At 59.4% G+C, this 23,822-nt stretch overlaps 2 protein-coding genes across 4 annotated transcripts; one reads left to right on the top strand and one right to left on the bottom strand.

Annotated features, from left to right (window-relative positions):
- Positions 1-513: 513 nt before the first annotated feature.
- Positions 514-16,898, bottom strand: LOC125342384 (twinfilin-2). 3 transcript variants are annotated; one of them, XM_048334498.1, is made up of 9 exons: positions 16,751-16,898; positions 11,419-11,496; positions 9,231-9,409; positions 8,270-8,365; positions 7,971-8,075; positions 7,750-7,875; positions 7,275-7,425; positions 7,028-7,149; positions 514-3,624 (listed from the first exon to the last, which is right to left on the bottom strand). In XM_048334498.1, exons 1-9 carry the CDS (start codon positions 16,773-16,775, stop codon positions 514-516), a joined length of 3,993 nt encoding a protein of 1,330 aa, XP_048190455.1. In that variant the 5' UTR covers positions 16,776-16,898. The 3 variants fall into 3 exon arrangements, with proteins under 3 accessions (XP_048190455.1, XP_048190453.1, XP_048190454.1); XM_048334497.1 differs by lacking the exon at positions 514-3,624 and adding an exon at positions 6,151-6,474 and having other exon boundaries at positions 16,751-16,890; XM_048334496.1 differs by lacking the exons at positions 7,028-7,149; positions 7,275-7,425; positions 7,750-7,875; ... (3 more) ...; positions 11,419-11,496; positions 16,751-16,898 and adding an exon at positions 4,713-4,787.
- Positions 16,899-18,499: 1,601 nt separating this feature from the next.
- On the top strand, positions 18,500-23,536 carry Ppm1m (protein phosphatase, Mg2+/Mn2+ dependent 1M). Its single transcript, XM_048334499.1, has 10 exons — positions 18,500-18,743; positions 19,698-19,818; positions 20,177-20,431; positions 20,798-20,910; positions 21,382-21,466; positions 21,581-21,699; positions 21,946-22,009; positions 22,228-22,335; positions 22,432-22,580; positions 23,146-23,536. Exons 1-10 carry the CDS (start codon positions 18,514-18,516, stop codon positions 23,282-23,284), a joined length of 1,383 nt encoding a protein of 460 aa, XP_048190456.1. The 5' UTR covers positions 18,500-18,513; the 3' UTR covers positions 23,285-23,536.
- The last annotated feature ends 286 nt before the right edge of the window (positions 23,537-23,822 follow it).

The raw sequence follows: 23,822 nt of genomic DNA, 5'->3' as shown, positions 1-23,822 counted from the left end.
GTATGGAGGTTTCTCAAAAAGCTCAATATAGACCTACCCTATGACCCGGCCATACCACTCCTAGGCATCTATCCTAAACAGCAAAACCCCAAGATATCAAAAAGACACTTGTACTTCCACGTTTATCGCGGCACCATTCACAACAGCCGAAATACGGAAACAACCCAGATGCCCCTCCACAGACGAATGGATCCAAAAAATATGGTACCTATACACAATGGAATACGACATAGCGGTTAGGAATGGCGAAATACTGTTATTCGCAGGGAAATGGTCAGAACTCGAACAAATAATGTTGAGCGAGACAAGCCTAGAACACAGAAAACAAAGTGGGGGCATGATCTCCCTGATATATGACTGTTAGAAAGGGTGATGGCGGGGCTGGGGATATAGCCTAGTGGCAAGAGAGCTCGCCTCGTATACATGAGGCCCTGGGTTCGATTCCCCAGCACCACATATACAGAAAACAGCCAGAAGGGGCGCTGTGGCTCAAGGGTTCATTCATTCATTCTTTCATTCCGCCGCGGGGCCCTGGCAGAAGTTCCTGTCGTAGAAGTGGCGGTTGTCCCTGGTGAGCGCGGCGCGCAGCTGGGCCCAGAAGCGGCGCTGGCCGCTGGGCCGCTGGGGCCAGACGAGGACGCTGCGTCCGCAGAGGCGGCGGCGCAGGCGCACGTAGCGCGAGCGGCGCGCGTCGGGCCGCAGCAGCACCAGCACGGCCACGTCCCTGCGCTCCTCCAGCAGCCGCTGCTGCACCAGCAGGAAGCCCGTGCGCAGCAGGCCGCTCACGCGGTCCGTGCGGGCCAGCACGAACACGGTCTTGCGGCTGCCGTCGATGGAGGCCCAGAGGTTCTCGAACAGGGCTCTGCCGGGAAGCCAATCCCGCTCTTCCAGGCACAGCCGCAGGGCCCGGCGCGGCTGCCCCTCCAGCCGCACCCGCAGCTCGTTGTACACCCAGTCGGCCACGGCGGGCTGCGTCTTGTCGAACACCACGAAGGCGTCGTAGGGGGCGGGCTGGGCGCCCGGCCGTCTCCTCCGGGGAGGGAGCCACGCCTGACACAGGTAAAAACAATACCAGAGATCCCAGCCGTAGATGTGCTGCAGGGTGGGCACCGCCAGGCCCAGGGCCACCGCCAGCAGCGAGAAGCCGAAGCAACTCCAGGACAGAGTCTCGTCCAGGCAGAGACGCAGGTCCTGCGCGAAGATGCTCAGACCCTGTAGCTGGTTGGGGCTGCCGCACTTGACCTGACTGGGCAGGCCCGGGACAGCGTGTTGGATCTCCAGGAGGAACTCCACGAAGGGGGCCCCGCAGGCGCAGTGCAAGGGGTTGGTCCGCACGTCGAGCAGCCTGAGATCGCCCGCCAGGGATCCGAACCAGGATGCGTCCACCGTCTTGAGGAGATTGTCGCTGAGGTTGAGCTCCCGCAACTCCCCGGCCAGGACGAAGAAACCGGGGTACACGGAAGTGATGTCGTTGTCGCTGAGGTCCAGGGTGTGCAGGTGGGTGCCGTTCGGGAGGGTGTCGTTTGTCAGGGCCTTCAGCTGGTTCCCCGCGAGGTCTAGAACCTCCAGGTTGGGCAGGTAGATCAGGCCCGTCCAGTTGAAGAAGGCCAAGAAATTATCTCGCAGCCGCAGCGTCTTCAGGCTCTTGGGGAGATTGTCCAGGGTCCGGGGCAGAAGGGTGTGTAGGCGGTTCTTAGACAGATCGAGCTGCTGCAGGACTTCCAGGCCTTGGAAGAAATGGAGGTACAGGTCTCCCTCGGCCCACATTCGGCTCACGGCGTTGCCACTAAAATCCAGGGTGCTCAGGGAGGCGCTGCGGAGTTTGGGGGACACACGGCTGTTAATGTTGTTGTACGCCAGGCTGAGGTGGCGCAGATTGGGCAGGAAGGCCACGAAGGTGAGGTTGTGGCCGATGCCTTGCATGCCGAAAGCCTGGCTGTTATAACTGAGGTCCAGGGCCTCCAATCGGGGCAGCTCCGTGAACGGACGGCTGTGATAGAGGTCCAGCTTGTTGTGGGACAGGTCTAGAACTCGGAGGTTGAGGAGGGGCTGGAACTGGGAGCCGTTGACGGCCTGTGCGATGCAGTTGTGACTCAGGCTCAGGCACTGGAGACGGGACAGGTGGGTGAACATGTCCGATCTGATCGTGCCCAGGTTGTTCCGGGAGAGATCCAAGGTGAACGGCAAGTGCTTGCAGCTGGACATAAAGTCTTTAGGCGTGGGGGTGCGTAAGGGGGGGGCAGCTGGAGGAGGGAGGTCCTCCTCCTCCTCGGACCCCAGCTGTAGGCGCAGCTCTCCATCCTTGGTGTCTCCAGTGGTGGGCGCCATGTTGGAATTGCCACTGATGCGATTGTCTGACAGGTCGACGAAGCGCAGGCCAGGGAAGGGGCCAAAGACCCCGAGCTGGGCCTGGTTGATGAAATTCATCCGTAGGCTGAGCGTGTGGAGTTTGGGGAGACGGGCTAGAGACTTGAGGGTGCGTTCGTTGAGGGAGCGGAAGAAGATCCCATTCATGTATAGCTCCTGCAGGGAGCTCAGGCTCCCAAAGGAGGGTGCCAGCCACAGCTGGGCGAAGGAGACCCTCTTGTGGTAATTAAAGGACAGGATGAGCTTGCGGAGTTGAGCCAGGCCTTGGAAGGCCGTGGTCTTCGTGATACACTCGTAGAGGAAATTCTCACTCAGATCCAGCACGGAGAGCTGGGGCAGCCCCTGGAACCACTTGGGGTTCAAGGTGTAGAGAGAGCTGTCCTTCAACACCAGGCCTTCGAGGCGACTCAGGTGGCCAAAGGTGTCGGGGTGCAAGTGGAGAGAGCGACGGGGGCATTCGACGCAGGGATTCTGGGCGTGGTCGCAGCGACGGCAATTGCCCCCCACATCCAGGACGCGCAAGGAGGTCAGATTGGCCAGATCTTGGGGCCCCAGCTGGACGATGCGGTTGTAAGACAGCAGGAGGTATTTCAAGCCGGGGGGCAGCTGCCGGGGCACCTGGGTGAGGTTGTTGTATTTGAGCGACAGGTGGGTGAGGTTGCGCAGGCGCAGGAGGGCACCGGGGGCCACGCGCAGCGACGCGCTGCACGGGTTCCTGTAATAGCAGTTCCCGTCCACGAATAAGGCGCGCAGCTCGGCCAGGTGGGCCAGGCTGCCGGAATCCAGCACCAGGATGTTGGTGTGGCTCAAAGTGAGGTTCACCAGGGAGCTGGGGAGGGCGGGCACGGCGGTGATGGCGTTGTAGCTCAGGTTGAGGTCCTCCAGGGTGGGCACGGCCAGGAAGGTGTGGGGCTCGATGGTCATCTGGCAGGAGAAGCGCATGGGGCTCAGGCCGCGTGGGGGGCAGTTCCACTTGAGGTTGAGCCGCCGCAGGCTGGGAAACTGGCTGAAATCGGAGCTGTGCAGGTGGTGGATCCGATTGGACAGCAGCGAGAGGCTGGTGACGTTGCGGCGGGGGGCGGCCCCCGGGAAGTGGGGGACGGACTTCAAGACCAGCCAGTTGCAATCGACCAGGCCGTCCTGGGGCTGGAACTCACAGGGTAGGAAAGCAGGCAGGGACCCCAAAGCCAGGGCCTCTGCCAGCACCACAGCCTGGACCAGGAGAGACAAGGGGTGCAGGGCCCTGGAGCGGGGGCCCTGCCGGGAACTGTGTGAGCCCCCTGGTTGCTGAATCCCTTACCTATCCCTGAGCTTCTTTTGCTCAAGGCTAGCACTCTGCCACTTGAGCCACAGCGCCACTTCCGGCTTTTTCTGTGTATGTGGTGCTGAGGAATCGAACCCAGGCCCTCATGCATGCTAGGCGAGCGCCCTACCACTAAGCCACCTTCCCAGGTCCTCCTTTCCCCATGCTTTCGGCTCTATAAAGGAAGTTCAGCTTGGTGTCAGGCCCAGCCTTTGACTGAGCCATGGGGTCTTCGAGCTAGAACTGAGACTGGGAACGGTTCGCTTAGGACTCAACCCCAGTGCTGGGTGCTAGGAGCTCTTCAGGAGGCTGAGATCTGGAGGATCGAGGTTCAAAGCCAGCCCGGGGCAGGAAAGTCTGTGAGACTCTTTGTCTCCAATGAACCACCAGGAAACCGAAAGTGGAGCTGTGGCTCCAAGTGGTAGAGCGCTAACCTTGAGCACAAAAGCTCAGGGAGATCTCCCAGGTGCCGAGTTCAAATCCCACAATGGATAAAGCAAAACAAAACTCCTAGGGGACAGCATCCGGGTCCTGAGTTCAAACCCTGGCTCTGGCACCACCAGTAAATAAAAGGAAACACAAGTGGACCCTAGTCTGACAGCAAGGCTGGGTGAAGCCTCATGCAGGCTCCCCTTCCTCTCTTCATGGCTACTTCTCTTTCCTTCTGAGCAGAGCAGCCAAGTCCCCCTCTCTCCCTTCTCTCTGCCCTCCCCCCACCCCCCCAAAAAGCGGCAGCTCTTTCTTGCTGGGACAGCGCTGCCTAGCGCTTTGGTTGTCCCCAGCTGGGGTAGGCCTCGAGCTACTGTGGCTCAGAACACAACAGACGCCTCCTCCCTGGGACCCCCCCCCCCGCCCTCCCCCCAACCCTGGACCGCCGTCCCTAGCCACGGACCCCCAGATCCACCATGAACTAAGATCCCAGGCCTTATTCGATCTCACGATCTTGCTGCTCTCAGAGCCTCGGAGCAGGGAAGCCATAGTCACAGATGGTCTTATTTGTCCGCCCCCCCCCCAATCTAACTCGGGGTGCTGTCCCACCTACCATGTCGTGGGTGGGTGGGGAGCCGTCTCCAGCGGGTTCAGCTTGGCAGGCTAGCTAGCGGGGTGACAGAAAATGTTTGTTCCCCACCGGGGTCCCTCAGACTGAGGGAGGAAGTGAGACTTTCTCTCCCCGGCCAGACGCTAGCTTTCGCCGCCACGCCCCTGGCCACACAGAAACTGGCAGGCAGAGCAGGTGTCCTGAGATGAATCACGGGCCATTTGCATAGCCCGAAGGTAGGGGGGCACCCCCTGTACCCCTTAGCCTTTCCACACATCCCCCCATCTCCCCTTGTGACCCAAGTGGGCCTCACATCTGTGATGGAGGGGGAAATCAGGAGAGGAACCAAGGCCTAGGCTTAAGGGAGATTCAGATTTCAGGGGGGCCTGGGTGCTGAGCACTCTCTCCATCCTATGCCCACCCCCCCCCCCCACTTTGTCCCCAAGGGACTCACTCTGTGGCTTTGAGTCTCAGTTTAATATTGTCAGTTCCTTTTCCATCCCTTTGTTTCTTTTGTCAGTCCTGGGGTTTGAACTCGGGGCCCGGGCACTGTCCCTGAGCTCTTTTTGCTCAAGACCAGAGAGCTCTACCACGTGGAGCCACAGCGCCACTTCTGGGTTTTTTAACCTGATGGGAGACAAAAGCCTCACGGACCTTCCTGCTTGGGCTGGCTTTGAACTGTGATCCTCCGATCTCAGCCTCCTGAGTGGTCAGGATGACGGGCATGAGCCGCCATTGCTTAGCCATTATTATTGTTATTGTTATTATTATTATATTTGGCTTGAACTCAGGGCCTGGCGCTGTCCTTGAGTTCCTAGCTCTACCATTTCCAGCTTTTTCTGAGTCGTTTTCATCGGAGATGAGAGTCTCCTGGGCCTTTCTTGCCCAGGCTGGCTTTGAACTGCCATCCTCAGATCTCAGCCACCTAAAGAGCTAGAATTACAGGTGTGAGCCACCCGTACCTGGCATATTTGTTTTCCCTTTTTTAAGCTCCTAAACGTGGTCATTTAAAAAAAAAAAAAGTAATCGCAGGAAACTGAGACAGGAGACAGAAGTACACAGACCTTCGAGGGTGGATTTCCCACGCACCCCGAGACCTGGGCAGGATCTGTGCGCTCAAATAAACACAGCCTCCACTCCACACCTAGCAGGCTGACAGGCTGTTTCTGGGGGTGCAGGGTGGAGCGGGGTGTGTGTGTGTGTATGGGGGGGGTGTTGGTAACCACGTCACAGAGCCACCCAATTCTCAAGGCCAGAGGCGCGCGATTCCCTGCTGAGAGGCAAGGCAAGCGACGTTGATTTAAAAATACTTTTTAATTCTTTAGAAAATACAGCATTCAATCCACCATCCTGTCCTGCCCGGGGCCTTTGCCCAGCCCCTACGAGACCCCCCCCACCCACACCCACTGCGGCCAAAGGCCACAGGGACCCCCGGATTCCATTTCCCCCACCCGCACCCCAACGCCACCACCAGCTTCCTTGAGTCAGCCGGCCGAGCCGGGCAGGGGCTCCGTCCGGGACAGACGCCCTGGGCACACAGAGGGCGAGGGACGGGGCGGGCGGCCCACAGTCCCGCGGCGGCGGGGCCCCGCGCCGCCTAGCTGTCCTCCCCGTTCTCTCCGGGGCCTCGGATGAGACGCTTGTGACCCCGCTTGCCGCCGGGGCCCCGGGGTTTGGCGAAGGCCTGTTTGAAGGCGTGCTGCTTGGGGTGCACCTCGTCGTACAGGAACTCGGCCGTCAGCTCCGCCCCGTCGCCGATCTCGATCTGCGGGGAGGGAGGGAGGGGCGAGATGGGGGGGAATCACCATCACCCCTTCCGATCGCCCCCCACTATAGCCTTGGGGGGTTTTGCTGCTGGCCTGGGGTACTCGCACCCCATGGCCGGACCCAGGGGCCCAGGGGGCGTGGCAGTGAGACCTCCCCGCCCCCCCCAGCCATGTGGGTGGGACCTCAGGTCCCCCCCCCCAAATATAGTAGCACCAAACCCTGCACAGCATTGTATGTGGGGGTCCTGGGGCTTGAACTCAGGGCCCGGGCGCTGTCCCTGAGCTCCTCTCGGCTCAAGGTTAGCACTCTGCCACTCGAGCCACAGCGCCACTACCTTCTGGCTTTTTCTTGGCGGGTCACCAGAGCTAAGGGGGGGGGTGGGGATCTCACGGATGTTCCCAGCCTGGGCTGGTTTCGAACCAGGGTCCCCAGATCTCTGCGTAGCTGGGATGACAGCCACGAGTCACCGGCATTCAGTGACTCTGTGGAATTTAGGATGACACCAAGGCGGGCTACTGAAGAGCCCAGGCAGGGGAGGGATAGCCTGGTACCTTCTTGGCGATTTCCAGTTGGAAGTCCTGCTCTACGGAGTCCAGGAGGCGGCTCTTGCAGCTGGAGTAGAGCATGCGCTCTTTGATGCTGCACTTGTACCCGGGCATGGAGTAGATGAACACTGGAGGAGAGGGGGGTGAGGTTGGGGGGAGGGGGGTGGGTGAGCCTCCGCAAACGCCCTCCCCCCTCCCTCCCCACACCACCCCGGTGGGCCCACTCCGCAGCAGATCTGCCCCATCGGCTCACCCACAGACTCGAGGGGGTCGCCCTCGTGGGTGTGCTTGTAGAGGAAGAAGTGGTAGCGCGCCGCGTCGCGGGGTACCCTCGACGGCAGCTGGGCCACGTCGGTGGGCTGGGTGTGCACCAGCTCGATGGTCTCCCGCTCCAGGTCCAGCTTCTGCGGAGGGCGGGAGAAGGGGAGAGGTGGGGGGTGGGGTGGGGGGATCCCTTTAAGGTTTTGCTAGATAAGGAAGTGAGCAATGGCGGCTCCCGTCTATCATCCCAGCTGCTCAGGAGGCTGAGATCTGAGGATCACGGTTCAAAGCCAGCCTGGGGGGGGGGGTGGGGGGGGGAGGCAGGGGGAAGGAAAGTCGGGGTGACTCTGATCTCCAATGAACCACCAGCAAACCGGAAGTGGCGCTGCGCTGAACACAAAGAAGCTCAGGGACGGCGCCTCCCAGGCCGCGAGTTCGGGGCACCCCCCCCCCACGTGAGCACCCACCAGCTGGATGTAGTTGACCGTCTTCTGCTTGAGCTGCTGCAGCGCGCGCTGGGCCTCGGGCTGCAGGGGGAAGGTGAGGCCCTGGAGGGTCTGGTGCTTGCTTTCCACGCTGATCTCGGTCTTCACCTGGGGTGGGGTGGGGGGGAGACAGCCGTGTGACCGGGGGGGGGGGTGTCACGTGCTTTCCCCCCCTTCCCCCACGGGCTCCCCCTGCCCCCCACCTCGTTGATGCGGATCTGCTGTAGCTCCCTCTCGGCTGAAGTGAGGGGGGCAGGTGCTGCGCAGGACGACAGGTGTTTCTGGTACCCGGCGAAGGAGAGGTCCTCCTAGGGAGGGTTGGCGGGGGGGGGGGGGGGGATCCCCGATGAATAAATGGGCATCGGGATCCGGAGCCCCTGGATTCCCAGAATGCCCATGGTGTCCGCCCCTGGGGCCTGGCATACCCTCCGCTTGCCTTCCATGAGCCCCCCCCATCCCCGGCGTTCCCCCTCCCCACCGGGGGGGGGGGCGGGAAGCTCACCTTCACCGTTCCGAAGAGTTCATCCTTGATGTGACCCCCCCCAAACTCCTTCTTCACCGTGGCCCGGGTGGCTGCGTAGAGCATCTTCAGCCGCACCTGAGGGGTGGGGTACGGGGTGGGCAAACTGTGACACCCACAGTCCTCCAAGCAAGCCGGAGCCCCCCCCCCTGCCGCCCCCCCCAAGGGGACCTGGTCGGTGCATCGTGCATGCTCTGCCACCAGGGGGAGCCCTTGCCCAGCCCAACCTCAGCCTCTTACAGGAAGGAGCCAGATGGATGGATGGATGGAAGGTGGGGGGGGGCGGCTGAGATTTTAGGGGACACCAGGCTCTAGAGTCCTCTATCAGGCTGGGAATATGGCCTAGCGGCAAGAGTGCTTGCGTCCTATACATGAAACCCTGGGTTCGATTCCTCAGCACCACATATGTAGAAAATGGCCAGAAGTGGCGCTGTGGCTCCAGTGGCAGAGTGCTAGCTTTGAGCAAGAAGAAGCCAGGGACAGTGCTCAGGCCCTGAGTCCAAGCCCCAGGACTGGCCAAAACAAACAAACAGAGTCCTCTATCAGACTTATGAATGCATCAGTCCGTTCATTGACTTTGTTGGTTTTGGTCGGTCCTGGGGCTTGAACTCAGGGCCTGGGTGTTGTTCCTGAACTTTCCTCCCCCTGCCCCCCACCCCAGCTCAAGGTTACCTAGTGCTCTACCGTTTTCGAGCCACAGCGCCACTTCCAATCTACAGGTGGTTTACTGGGAATAAAGTCTCACAGGGTTTCCAGTCCCCGGGCTGGCTTTGAACCATGATCCTCAGATCTCAGCCCCCCCTCCCCCCCCCCCCGCCCCGAGGAGCTAGGATGACGGGCGTGAGCCCGCTGGAGCCTGGCACAGGGCAGAGCCTTTTTTTGATCCCACTTGGGTGTCGCTAGCTGAGCTTCCCAGTCTCCCAGAGGGGCCCCGAAGACTTACAGGGGAATTATCAGGGGACCAGGCGAGGAAGAGCCACTCGAAGCCCTGAGCATTCTGGGAGTCGAGGCGGAAGAGCACGTAGCAGGGCTGCTGGGGGTGGAGCAACGGCAGCACCCCTCGGTTGTAATCCTGGTCCCAGCGACCCACCGGTTCCTGTGAGGCACCCAGCACAAGCTGCTCTGGGGGACAGAGGTTGGGTGAGCGGGGGCGGCCCCTCTCCCACCTCCCCTTTTTATTTTGGTGCCCATCCTGGGGCTCGAACTCAGGGACTTGGGCACTGTCCTGGAGCTTTCGTGCTCAAGCCTCACAATTCTACTACGAGAGCCACGACTGCCCTTCTGGATTTTATTTGTGTTTTTTTTTGGTGATTAATTGGAGGGTGAGAGTCTCATGGACTGGGCTGGGAAGGTGGTTGAGTGGCAGAACGCTCGCCTCGCATGCCGGAAGCCCTGGGTTCGAGTCCTCAGCACCACATACACGGAAAAAGCCGGAAGTGGCGCTGTGGGTCAAGTGGTAGAGTGCTAGCCTTGAGCACAAAGAAGCTCAGAGACAATGCCCAGGCCCTGAGTTCAAGTCCCAGGATTGGCAAAAATAAATCAAGTGTCACGGGCTTTCCTGCCTAGGCTGGCTTTGAACTGCGATCCTCAGATCTCATCCTCCTGAGCAGCTAGGATGACACACGGGTGACCAGCTGTCAGCTTCCTTTCTACCCAGGTGGCTCAGCTCTACTGGCCACCTCACCCCACCTTCCCTGGAGCCCCCCAAGTCCCCGAAGCATGAAGTCAGACTGCGGGATCAAGTAAGCCGGCGGCGGAATGAACGCCCGGTGCGCAGATGCGTGCACGCGTGGTTCTGCAACACAACTCTGCAGCCGTGTACCCACCCCACGGACAGCGATCATCCGGGCCACTGGCGATACCCACGGGGCCACACTCTTTGTGTGTGTGTGTGTGTGTGTGTGTGTGCACGTGCCAGTCCTGGGGCTTGAACTCAGGGCGTGGGTGCTGCCCCTTAGCTTTTCCCCACAAGACTAGCGCTCTGCCGCTTAGCTATCTCCACTGCCTGCATTTTGGTGGTTTCACTGGAGATACCAGTCTCATGGACTTTCCTGTCTGGGCTGGCTTTGAACTGCCATCCTCAGCCGTCAGCTTCCTGAATAGCTAAGATGACAGGTGTGAGCCACCTGTTTTTTACATTTTTTTAACCCAGGATGTTTCCATCAGTAGAATTCACTAGAAAAATCCGCCTCTCTGCTCTTTCTCTGTTGGATGTCGGGTATCCCAACAGTGTCGATGCTGCACGAGTCCACCTGGAGATTGCTTAAATCCTTCTGGTGGAGAACAACACGGGGGGGTTGAGGACTAGGGCCAAGGAACAGAAAGTCTCCACTTAGGACCTACCAGTGACCCCTACCTGGTCTAGGAAGGGCATCTGAATTTGGGGACCCAGAACAAAACCCAACAGTAAACTACGGCCCTAACACTTACAGCCCCAGATAGAGTGCACTGACCACCAGAGCCATTCACTCTTGGAAAGCCGGAAGAACCCCTGCTGTGTGTGTTGGGGGGGTGGGGGGTGGGGGGGGCTCAGTCCACATCCCCAGTCCCAGAATCTGTGGCCTCACCGGGCGGGACAGTTCCTTGGCATGGAGAGAAAGAGGGAAGGGAGGAGTCCTTCTTTCTCAATCCCCCCACCGAGCCAGCCCAGTCCAAATCTCCAGCTCAGCCCTGAACACCACCGTGGATGACTCGCAGGTCCTCACGGTCAAGGCCAAGGCCCCGACAGGTCTGGATGTCCCCCTGTCCTGCTCTTAGAACAAGCCCACCCCCATCCCTTCTCCCCATCTCACCTCCTCACGCCAGACCGGATCTGTCACCCACGGACACATGCAGGCTAACGGTGGCAGCCATCAGCTGCTGTCTGCCCAACCCAGAGCCCTGGCAAAGCCCATCTCTCTAGTTTTAGGGGGAGGCTGGAGAGAACCCCAGGACAGGGCCATGCGTGACAGGGTTCACAACAAGCATGCACGACGACTCCAACTCCCTCTCTGGAGTCGCCTCAGTCACAATCCCAGATCGGGAAACTGAGTCTTCCATGCGCTCGCCATCCGTATCTACATTGCCTTCACATCCAGAATCAACCGGGTTCCAATCTCCCACCCGTGTCCCGGCCCGCTGGAGACACTCACCGTCCTCAATGACGACTTTAATGAGTCGGATGGAGCCAGCCCGGGCCTTGGCAAAGAATTCCTTCAACTCCTCCGTGGCTACAAGGACAAGAAACATGGTGAAGGGGGCCAACGAGGCAGGCAAGAGTGCACAGGAGCGAGTCCCAGGCGTTCCTTCCTGTGTCCTGCGGGGTCTGGTAGCCGGGCTGGGGAAGCTCGGTTAAAAATGGTCTTCCCATGTGACGGCGGGAATCTGAGCCACTGAACACACAAGCTCCCAAATTTAGCCAGCAGGAGTGGCAGGCGGGTGGCAGATTTGGCTGCGAGAGCACGGGGGGGGGGGGGGGGGGTGGGGGTGGTGGGGGTGGGGGGGGATGGTGGGATGGGGAGGGGGGGGGACGCCAGGGATGGAGTCGGTGCTAGGACAAGCCAGGCCGGACTGAATGGATGGTTTCCATCTGGCCCCTGCCCGCATGAGAAAAGCCAGTAATGTCATATTCATACAGGAACTGACAAATTCTCCCATTGTACATTATGTTCAATCACACACACACACACACACACACACAGAGTCAAGTCACACGCAATCCACAGCACCTGACGGTAACACACACCAGTGAGAGGCAGAGAAAAGCAGAACATCCTTATTCATAAACACTCACCCAACTGATCAACATAAGTATTGTTTTGGTTTGTTTCTTTTGTGCCAATCCTGGGGGCTTGAACTCAGGGCCCAGGCGCAGTCCCCTGAGTTTCATCACAGCTAGTGCTCTACCGCTTGAATCACAGCTCAACTTCTGGCTCTGTGTGTGTGTGTGTGTGTGATAAACTGGCGATTAAGGGTTTCACGAAGGGACTGGGAATGTGGTTTAGTGGTAGAGTGCTTGCCTAGCATACAGGAAGCCTTGGGTTCGATTCCTCAGCACCACATACACAGAAGTGGCGCTGTGGCTCAAGTGGTAGAGTCCTAGCCTTGAACAAGAAAAGCTCAGGGACAGTGCTCAGGCCCTGAGTTCAAGCCCCAGGACTGGCAAAACAACAACAACAACAACAACAACAAAGAGTTTCATAGACTTTCCCACTGGGGCTGGCTTTGAACCATGATCCTCAGCTCTTAGCCTCCTGAGCAGCTAGATAACAAGCATGAGCCACTGGCAACCAGCTTCAGGCATTTTTGTTTAGGGACAGGAACACATATATAGATACATTTAAAAAAAATATTATTATTTTTTGTGTATGTGCTACTGAGGAATGGAACCCAGGGCTTCATGCATGCTAGGCAAGCGCTCTACCACCAAGCCACCTTTCCGGACCCCAGATAAAATCTCGAGTTTGCTAACACGCATGACCCCCCCCCCCAGGTACGAATAATATAAACACAGAAATACAGATCCTCAGGATACACATGAATAAACATACACTCAGCCCCACCCAGCCCAGCTGAGCAGGACGCAACAACTTCCTAGATCAGGGAAAAAAAGAGAGAAGGTTTTCTGGAAAAAAAAAAAAAGAGTGGCTCTCAAGAGACACCATCTTGAACCTTGGGCCACAGACTCGGGAGATGACATCTCACGACCAAGGAAGGACTAGAGTGTGAAGATGGGGTGCATATCCTGATCAGAGTGTAGGGACCCTTGGGGGGAGTCTCCAATCTACGAGTGGTGGTAGTAGGCAAGAAAACCGTAATGTGATAGAACGCTGGTGGCTCCCACCTGCCATCCTAGCGACTCAGGAGGCTGAGATCTGAGGACTGCGGTTCAAAGCCAGCCGGGGGGGGGGGGCAGCAAACTCCACGAGACCCTAACCTCCAAGGAACCGCAAGTGGCTCAAAGTGGTAGAGCGCTAGCCTTGGGTGAAAGAGCTCAGACACAGCAGCCCAGGCCCTGAGTTCAAGCCCCAGGATCGGGGAGGGGAAAATAAAAGTAAATAAGTAAAAAGCATACATAAAAGCGGGTTAGGGTCCCCCCTGGGATCTCTGGGTACAGGAACCAGGCCAGTGTGACCTTGAGGCTGTCCTAGCGGTCAGGAAGATCCAGCAGGAACACAGCTGGAGGAGAGCTGAGGTCAGAGAATATTTATAGGGCCTGGATTGGACAGCATTGGAGCTGGGGGGGGGGGGTGGAACTTTAAGTAAATAAACTCTGGTCCTGACCTCAGGTGTCCCCCCCCTGGCAAAATGACCCTGAGGCTTCAGGCTGTGCAACACCCGCTATGGCCACCAGGGGGCCAGGGCCGACTCCTCCCCCCCCCTCCCGCCCCCCAGTTTGAGGGGGTTACAGCATCCCCACTAGGCCAGGGGGACAAGTTCCAAGTCAGCAGGCTCCCTCTCCACCACCAAGTCCCTAAAGCTGCACACCTGGACTCCAGGACTTTCCCTTCTTTGCGTTGTAATGACCCTTGACCTCTGAACTCCAACCTCCTCTACAAAAAGGAGCTAAGAAGCGGGGCACCAGTGGCTCACGCCTGCCTGTCCTCCTAGCATCTCAGGAGGCTGAGATCTGAGGATCGACCGTTCAAAGCCAGCCCAGGCAGGGAAATTCATGAGACTCTGAACTACCAACAAGCCGGAAATGGAAGGAGTACTAGCCTTGAGCAAAAGAGCTAAGGACACTATCTAGGCCTTAAGTTCAAGCCCCAGTACCAGCACACACACAAAAAGAAAGTAAAATAAAAAGGGAATAATACCCAGGGTGCCAGTGGCTCACGCTTGTCATCCTAGTGACTCAGGAGGCTGAGATCTGAGGACCATGGCTCAAAGCCAGCCCAAAGAGGAAAAATATGTGAGACCTTTTTTTTTTTGGCCAGCACTGGAGCTTGGGACTCAGGGCCTGAGCACTGTCCCTGGCTTCCTTTTGCTCAAGGCTAGCATTCTACCTCTTGAGCCACAGCGCCACTTCCGGCTTCTTCTGTTTATGTGGTGCTGAGGAATTGAACTCAGGGCTTCATGTATACGAGGCACTCTTGCCACTAGGCCATATTCCCAGTCCCTGTGAGACTCTTATCGCCACTAAAGTACCAAGGTAGAAAGTGGCGCTGTGGCTCAAGTGGTAGAGCGATAGGTAGCCTTGAGCAAAAAAAGCTCAGAGACAGCACCAGGCCCTGAGTTCCAGGACCAGCACACACACACACACACACACACACACACACACACAAAGGGAGATCAGACTTGTACACTCAAGCGCAGTAGCAAGCAGCCGAAAGGAGAAAGGACTCAGGAACCGGACCTCTGAACACCCATTTTCGTGCTGTCAAATGCCCACAGCAAGGCAAGGCTACGCTAAAGCTCTCTCTCTCTCTTTTTTTTTGCCAGTCCTGGGCCTTGAACTCAGGGCCTGAGCACTGTCCCTGGCTTCTTCTTGCTCAAGGCCAGCACTCTGCCACTTGAGCCACAGCGCCACTTCTGGCTTTTAGCTGTATATGTGGTGCTGAGGAATCGAACCCAGGGCTTCATGTATAAGAGGCAAGCACTCTTGCCAGTAGGCCATATCCCCAGCCCCTGCTCTCTCTCTTCTTACCTGTCCAGACCTAAGAGGGAGGCCAACCAAGTCTCCCTTGGGACAGACACACATAGACAAGCTCCTTCTAAAGTTACCCGGGCAAACTGACCCCCTCGCAGAGGGAAAGACATCCCCTTCTCACCTCACCCCACCCACTATCAATAATCCAGGGCGAAGCCTGGGACATCTGAGCCTCCGCCATCAAAGATTCATGCCACTTCCCGCCCCACCATGCCTACCCTCCCCACCCCAGCGAGCCTCAGGTTTCAGTCCTTTGGCCCTTGCCAGGGTCAGCAGCTCTACATCTGAGCGCCAGGGCAAGGCCGTTGTGCGATCCTCCTGTTACTGCTCCAGAAATGCAGGGGAACAGGAAGCAGCTTTGTTGATAGGCGGGACAGCTGGTGGGGGGGGGGGGGGTGTCTTAGGCAGAGCAGGAAATGAGGATATAGGGGGACAGTGGCCCCTGTGCCCATCCACAGGGGGAAGTGGCAGGCTAGGCAGCAGTTCTTCACTTTGGGGGGGCAGCGTCTCTTCACAAAGCCCATCCCTGTAGTTCCTGACCCAGGGCCCCTCTGCATTATCTGATCCAGCAGGGCACGGTGGGTGGGGCCGGGGGGAGGCTTGTCGTAGGGGGCAAGGAGGAGACTAGGAAAACCCTGACCACTAAGTGGCCACAAACACCAGGCTGAGCCTCAGGCGGTCAGGCAGGTCGATGGTGGTAGCTCTGGGCAGGAGATCGTGATGTGGTCAGGGGTGTGGGCTGAGGGCCAAACCAGCCAGCTGTCTAGGCCAGAGGACAGGAAACCCTCAGGGGCTAGCGATGACCCGGGACACTCACATCAAGGTAGGCCAGGCCATCTGGCTTCAGGCCATTCATTGCCTCGCTCTGTCTATCCAAGGAGGAAATAGGAAGGGGTGTGGATGTGATCCTCTGGGGCTGGAGAAAACTGGAGAATGGGGTGGGTGGGGGGGCCGCAGACTTTCTCCACAACCCCTTTCTCTGGGCTACCCATCACCCCTCCACCTGGTGTGCCCTGCCAGCCCGGGGAAGATTCAAGAAGATCACAGAGGAGCAGAGAGGAGAGATCAGAGGCCAAGGTCAGATGGGTGACTCCAGTGTTGGGGATCCCTGGTTCTCCCCCAACTTGGCCTGCAGGAAATGTGAGGGCCCTAAAGAGACATAAAGTCGGGGGAGGGGGAGGGGAGGAGGGCCTGAAGCCACACAACAAACCACGGCACCAGCCTACACAGGTCCTAGGAAGATAGGGTGTGCATGCATCCATGGTAACAAATGCACACCAAGATGGGGCCATCCCCCCACCCCCCAAACTAGACACTCACACACACACACACACCCCACTGACAGGTGCCCGCTGTCATAAACCACCGATGCCTTAAGATGCTGCCAGCCTCCCCCCCCCCTCCCAGGCACAGGGTGTGCACCCAACTCCCCCTCAATGTGCAACATGCAAGTTACACCCCAGATGTCCACCACTGAGACCGTCCACGGGAAGGTGTGGGCACGCAGGAGTGTGTACCCCCCCTCTCCACACACACATACACACACACCAGCCCCCCTCCCCCAGAGGTGCACATCCGGGTTACACCCACACACCTCCCCCCCAGGAAGGAACAAAAATGCAAAGGCACAGGCGGCGACACCCGCCCTCCCTCCCCCTGGATGGCTGCACCCCCCTCCCCACCCAGCAGCGCCCCCACCCCTGGGCCCATCCCAGGCTAAAAAAGGAGAAACAGGAAGCTTCCCCCCCCTACACCCACACACCACCACACACACACACACCCCGCCCGGATGCAGCCGGAGTGGAGGGGGGGGGCAGTCCCCGTCAGCTTCTCACCGTGGATGCCTGTCTGGTGCGCCATGGCTCCGACGTCCCGCAGCGGTGCTCCACCACTCGGCCCCGGCCCGGCCGGAGGAGGAGGCGATGGAGGAGATGGAGGAGGAGGAGGTGGCAGCGGCCGCCCAGCCTCGCGCAGCTTCCCGGGGCGGTGCCGCAGGACACGCCCCCCGACGCCGTGGCCACGCCCTCACGCCGTGGCCACGCCCCGAGGAGGCGTGGCGTGAATGGGGAGAGGCGGCGGCGGGCAGCGGGGCGCGCGCATGCGCACACCCTACGGGGCGGATGGGCGTGGCGGCGGATTGGCCCGCCTCCGGCGTGGGGGCGTGGTCTCTCTCGGGAGGGCGGGGCCGGAGGGCCGCGCGTGCGCACAGCCCGGGCCCCGGGCGGTGGTCTGCGGCTGGAAGCCGTGCTTGGGGGCATCTTTGGGCCTCCGCGCACCCCGCGAGTGAGCGAGCGGGCAGGTGGGGGAGACTGGGTGGCCCCTTCCCTCGATGGGATTGCCAGATACACCGATGCACCCCAGTGTGTGACCGGGGAAGGGGAGGGGGCGGAGTCTCTGTCCTGGTGCCTGAGCTTGTGTTGCACGAGGCTAGGGTTCCAGCCCTGGGGCGGTGAGCGTCTCGGAGCCTCTCCCGCCCGGGCTGACCTGATGCTCGGATCTCAGCCTCCTGAGTCACCAGCATGGAAGCTCTGCCAGGACTTGGGTCACAGAGAGTTGAAGAAAGTGGGGCCTAGAGGCGCAGATGGGGTCCCCATCCCCGGAGCCCCGGAACTGCGTGCGGGGCGTGAGGGCCTTTGGGTCGGTTTCCTGCTGGAGGAAAGGGGAAGAGTGGGTGGCGGGAGTCATGGAAGCAAGGGAGCCATCACAAACTTCCCCCTTTAGGGGCCAAGCGCCCCACGTGAGGAGCCCGGAATTGGCCTTGCAATGGGGGGGGGGGGGTCCAGGCACCGACGGAAGACCCACAGGTGTGGGTGTGAAGGGGTGCTGCCACTGATGTCACCCGTGACACCAGGCCAGGAGTCGAAAGATGGCTGGCTGCCATCACCCTTGGGAGTGTGGCTCAGTGGTCGAGTGCTGGCCTCGCAGGCATGAAGCCCTGGGTTCGAGTCCTCAGCACCACCTACACAGGAACAGCCAGAAGTGGCGCTGTGGCTATCCCCTGATTTCTGTCCATGGGTCACACCCTGCTGTGTGTCCAGATGGGACTCCAGGCCCCCCCCTCTCAAGATGGGGAGGGCCACCCACAGGTGGAGGGTGAGGAGTGGAGGTGGGGTGGGGGTGGGGGACAGGGTGGGTGCTGTGATCGGCTCTTACCCAAGACCCCGGAGGACATCCTGTCCCCGTGGTCGTCTTCCCCTTGCGCAAGGCCTCCGCCCCGCAGGAGGAAGGAGGCCCGAGGCGCCCCGGGGACGGACGACATCCAAGGCTCGCACCCCACCATTGTAGGGGGGGGCCACCCGACCGACCCAATGCCGCTGGGTGACACTGGGCCTGTGTCTCATCGCCTGGGAAGTGGGTGGGGGAAGTGACAGTAGCGCTGGCTGGGTTTTGGGGTGCTGCAGGCCCTGGGGAGCACAGGCCGCGCCCACGGTCAGGGCAGGAGGGCTGGGGATGATGGGGGGGGCGTCGCCGCCCCGCCCCTCCCCGGGGCGCTTCCTCCTCCTCCCTGCTGGAGGGGGCGGCCCCCCCCCCCCGTGTCCCCCCCCCTTCGCACCCCGCCGGCCCCACCCCATCCCATCCCAGCCCGGGCCGCCCCGCCATGTCCGCCGGTTGGCTCCGGCGCCGCTTCCTGCCCGGGGCTCCGCTCCCCTCGCCGCGGCCTCCCGGGCCGCGCGCCAGCCCCGTGCCCTACCGACGGCCCCGCTTCCTGCGCGGCTCCGGCTCCAGCCCCGGCCCCGGCCCCGCCGACGCCTCCCGCCGCCCGGACTCCCGGCCCGTGCGCAGCCCGGCGCGGGGCCGCGCGCTGCCCTGGAACGCGGGCTACGCCGAGTGAGTGTCCCCCGCGCTCCCACGCGCGCCCCTCATCCTCCCGCGGTGCCCCTGATCACCCCCTGCTCCCCCATCCCCTCCCTGCGCCCCTGAATGACACCCACTCCTGTGGGTCACCCCTGCTGGTGCTCACCCTAGCGCCGCCGGCCTTCAAGCTCCCTTTGCCAAGGCTGGGGGGGGGGGGGGAGGGTTGGGAAGGACTTGAACCCCAAAGGCTTTCCCCGGAGGAAGCCTGGGAAACAAGCCCTGTTGGTGGCTCCCACCTGCAATCGTAGCTACTCCAGGAGGCTGAGATCTGAGGATCCCGAGTTTGAAGCCTGCCTGGGCGGAAAAGTGTGTGAGCCTCTTTTCTCCAGTGAAGTAGCGAAAAGCTGGCAATGGCAGTTGTGGCTCAGGTGGAAGGGTGCTAGGTAGATGAGAGACAGAAGAGTTATGTTCTAGGACAGGCACCAAAATAAGTAAAGTTTTAAAAAGGAAAAAGAAAAAAGAAAGAGAGCGGCCTAGAGACTGAAGGCTAGGAGTCTATCACTTGAGCCACAGCTCCACTTCTGGCTTGTTGTTGTTGTTGTAGTTCCGTGGTGATAAAAGCCTCGTGGACTTTGCTGCCTAGGCTAGCTTTGAACCAGGATCCTCAGAACTCAGCTTCCCGAATAGCTAGGATGACGGGCGTTTAGGCGATTGCCCCCTCCCCCGTTTTGTGCTGGGGTTTGGCCTTCTGCAAGGCAGCTTGAGGAAGACCACAAGAATGGCAGGTTTGGCCTCCACCCTTAACTCCCAGCTCCGAGTCAGCACTTGAGGTCCAGAGGGAACATGTACATTGTAGGGGTGCAAGTGTAAGAAGAGTGTGTGTGTGTGTGTGTGAAGGAATACCACTCAAGCTGGGTGGGGGAGAGGTGTTCCCTGTGCCCTTAGGGACTTAGATGAGTCCCTTTCCCCTCTTCTCCTCCCCCTCAGAATCATCAATGCGGAGAAATCCGAGTTTAACGAGGATCAAGCGGCCTGTGGCAAGCTGTGCATTCGGCGTTGTGAGCTGGAGACAGAAGATCAGGAGTGGTTGATGCTGTGCCCAGAGGAAGTGAGTAGAGCCTGATGACTAGATCTCTTTTTTGTTGTTGCTGTTGGCTGTGGGGGATTTGAACTCAGGGCCTGGGCGCCGTCCCTGAGCTTCTTCTTGCTCAAGGCTAGCGCTGTACCACTTGGAGCCACAGCGCCCCTTCTGGTTTCCTGGTGGTTCCTTGGAGATAATCATCTCATGGGTTTTCTTTCCTGCCCGGGCTGGCTTTGAACCGTGATTGTCAGATCTCAGCCTCCTGAGTCATTGGGATGAGAGGCGTGAGCCACTTGTGGCCCGGCTTAGAGCCCTGTTTCATTCAAGCTGGTACCCGGATGTGTAGGCCTTGCTGGCTAGGTTAAAGCTGACACGGAGTGCTTAGTTCCTGACAGGACACTACTGGGCGCTGTTTGATGGGCACGGCGGTCCTGCAGCTGCCATTCTGGCTGCCAACACCCTCCACTCCTGCCTGCGCCGGCAGCTGGAGGCCGTGGTTGAAGGCCTACGGGCCCCTCGGCCACCCATGCACCTTACTGGCCGCCGCGTCTGCTCCAGCGACCCCCAGTTTGTGGAGGAGAAGGGGATCCGGGCAGAGGATTTGGTGATCGGGGCTCTGGAGTGCGCCTTCCAGGAATGCGTGAGTATGGCACTTGGGGAAGAAAAAGAGGTTCTGCCCTCCCTTTCCCTCCCTCCCCTACCTCCCGGGATCTGAGGAAGAGGGTCATTCCCATTGATTTACCCAGTCCCTTCTGTGAGCTAACCGCTCCCTACCTGCATCCCTTCGTTCACGGCGCGTGCTTCCGTGCTTGATGCAGGGAGGGGGGTGTGGAGAGCTGCTTTCTCTTCCTGTTTTGAGGAGCACTTCCTGTGTCTAGGTCTTCTGGCCGGGTAGGGGGTGGTGTGGGGGCGTCGTGGCCGGGTCTGCAGGCGTCCCGATGTGGGAAGTGGTCTGCGGCGTGCTGGTGGCTCAGGTGGCAGCTGAGAGGGCCTTGCTTTGCCCCAGGATGAGGTGATCGGCCGGGAGCTGGAGGCCTCGGGCCAGGTGGGCGGCTGCACGGCGCTGGTAGCCGTGGCTCTGCAGGGCAAGCTGTACGTGGCCAACGCCGGCGACAGCAGGTGAGTGAATCCTTGGGGTGGGGGTGGGGGGAGGGAGTCAGGCAGACGTGAGGGTGACTCACGCCTATCGTACTAGCTCCTCAGGAGGCTGAGATCTGAGAATCGTGGTTCAAAGCCAGCCTGGGTAGGAAAGTCTGTGAGGCTCGCATGTCCAACGAACCACCAAGAAAACTGGAACTGGAGCTGTGGCTCATGTGGTAGAGGGCTAACCTTGAGCTGAAGAGCTCAGGGATAGTGCCCAGGCCCTGAGTTCAAGCCCCACGACTGGCACAAAATAAAGGAGGGGGGAAAGTTTGGCTGAGAATGGACGGGTGGATGCCAGGGACCTTGTACCAGGCTAAAGGGCTGAATTTTCACCCTACAAGTCCTAGGTGCTCGTGGAGGGTTTTGAGCAGCCCAGTGGTTTGAACATCTGGCAGGGGAGTGACCGATTGCCTCGTCACCCCGCCCCTTCCCCTCCAACCCATCTAGGGCCATCTTGGTAAGGAGGGATGAGATCCGGCCACTGAGCTTTGAGTTCACTCCTGAGACGGAACGGCAGCGGATACAGCAGCTGGTAGGTTCTTTTGCTAGGGTGAGACTATAGGGCTCCAACTTCTAAAATCCAGGGCCACAAGGGATTCCCCCGCCAAGAAGGAGCCTGATGTGAACATGGCCCTCCTCACTCTAGGCCTTTGCCTACCCTGAGCTCCTGGCTGGTGAATTCACCCGACTGGAGTTCCCACGTCGGCTGAAAGGAGATGACTTGGGGCAGAAGGTTTTGTTCAGAGACCACCACATGAGTGGGTGGTAAGTGGGGTGGGATGGGGGTGGGGATTGGACATGGTGGGGAGAGAGAGGACCCACAGATGGGGTCTGGAGCAATCCTCCACTTGGGCTGACCTCACATTTACTTTTGGAGGTTAGAATGTCACGGGGACTTTTTGGCCTGGCCTGGGCTGGCTTTGAACTGGGATCCTCAGATCTCAGCCTCCTGAGTAGCTAGGATGACAGGCGTGAGCCACCAGCACCTGGCTTTGCATTTGCTTTGGACAGGAGCTATAAACGCGTGGAGAAATCGGATCTCAAGTACCCCCTGATTCATGGGCAGGGTAGGCAGGTAAGTGCCTGGACCCCAAGGATTTCCTCTTCAGTTACTCCTAAATGTCCCCCCCCGCCCCCATCCTGTCCCTTCCTAGTCTGTGTCTTGTGTGTTGGGATGTGTGTGCCCCTCATCCCAGGGCTCCCGTCCTGTCCTTCCTCTGTACTGAGCAGTGCCAGGTACTTGGGCAGCGATGGAACCGCCCACCATCCCCTCATGCCTTCCTTTCCCATCAGGCACGGTTACTGGGAACACTAGCTGTCTCCCGGGGCTTCGGGGACCATCAGCTTCGAGTCCTGGACACAAGTATCCAGCTCAAGCCCTTCTTGCTCTCCATCCCACAGGTAAGGGGGGATGGGGAGGGGCCCCAGCAAGGCAATGTAGAGTGTAGAGGGGGCTGGGGAGGGGAGCACAGAGGGATCCTCGGGTTTGCCTTGTAGGTGATTGTGCTGGATGTGGACCAGCTGGCCTTGCAGGAGGAGGATGTGGTTGTCATGGCAACCGATGGGCTCTGGGACGTCCTGTCCAATGAGCAGGTGGCACTGCTGGTCCGAAGCTTTCTGCCTGGGAACCGTGAAGACCCACACAGGTATGGTAGCTGCTGGGGACCTGCCTGGGTCTGTATTCATGCCAGCCACCCATACCAAGCAATCCTAGCCGAGGGGACGGCAATAACACGGAGCCCAACTGACGTCACCAGGGTGAAGAGGGCAAGCTTCACGGGAGGTAGAGATGATGTGGGTCCCCAAAAATTAAAAAATGACAATAGTTGGATGCCCGTGGCTCACGCCTGCAATCCTAGCTACTCAGCTATTCAGGAGGCAGAGATTTGAGGATCGTGGTTCAAAGCTAGCCCGAGCAAGAAAGTCCGTGAGACTTATCTCCAAGCAATCACCAGAAAACCAGAAGTGGCGCTGTGGCTCCAAGTGGGAGAGCGCTAGCTTTGAGCTGAAGAGCTCAGGGACAGCTGCCCAGGCCCAGAGTTCAAGTCCCATGGCCAGCAACAACAACAAAAGCACAAAATATCCTTGGGGTATAGATTGCTTTCTGTAAATCCAGGCTTGTTGCTTGCTTGGCCTGCAGCTGGGAGTGCATTTTGGGGGGGGTTCCCCCCAAGTGTCCAGCTGTGTACATCTGCAGGATGGTCTTCGCAGGTTCTCGGAGTTGGCCCAAACGCTGATCCACAGCACGCAGGGGACGGACGGCGGTGCCGAAGGGGCCGTGTCCTACGACGACATCTCTGTGTTCGTGATTCCCTTACACAGCCAGGGCCAAGGGGGCCGGGGCCCCTGAGCACGCAGTCGGCATTCCAGAACTTCCCGTGCCAGCGACAGCGACTGACATCTCGGCATTCCTCCACAGGAAGCACAGCCTCTTTCTCTTAGCTTCTGCCTCAGCTGGGGTACAAGTCAGAAATGGAAGAGGAAAGGTCCAAGCCAACCAGGTGTGGTTTGAATCCTAGGATGAGTCCATGCAGTACATCCTAGAAACTTTTGAGAAGCCTCAAGTTCACCAGCAGCCATCTTTTTTTTTTTTTGGCCCATCTGGGGTTTGATTGAACCCAGGGCCTAGGCGCTGTCCCTGACACTCTGCCACTTGAGCCACAGCACGCCACACTTTGGGCCTTTTTTGTTTTTTAAGTACTTTATTGGGGAGAAGAGTCTCTTGGAGTTTCCCATCCAGACTTGCTTCAGAACTGATAGATCTCAAGCCTCCTGGGTAGCTAGGATTATAGGCGTGAGCCACCGATGCCCGGCTGAATAGCCATCTCGAAGACAGCTCCTGAGAATGAACTCAGGTCCTGGAGGGCACAGGCCCTAGGGAAAAGTTG

The sequence above is a fragment of the Perognathus longimembris genome, chromosome 26 (assembly GCF_023159225.1).
Source record: "Perognathus longimembris pacificus isolate PPM17 chromosome 26, ASM2315922v1, whole genome shotgun sequence".
Taxonomy (NCBI): Eukaryota; Metazoa; Chordata; class Mammalia; order Rodentia; family Heteromyidae; genus Perognathus; species Perognathus longimembris.
Note: the sequence above shows the minus strand (reverse complement) of the source record. Positions and strands in the feature narration are given on the sequence as shown.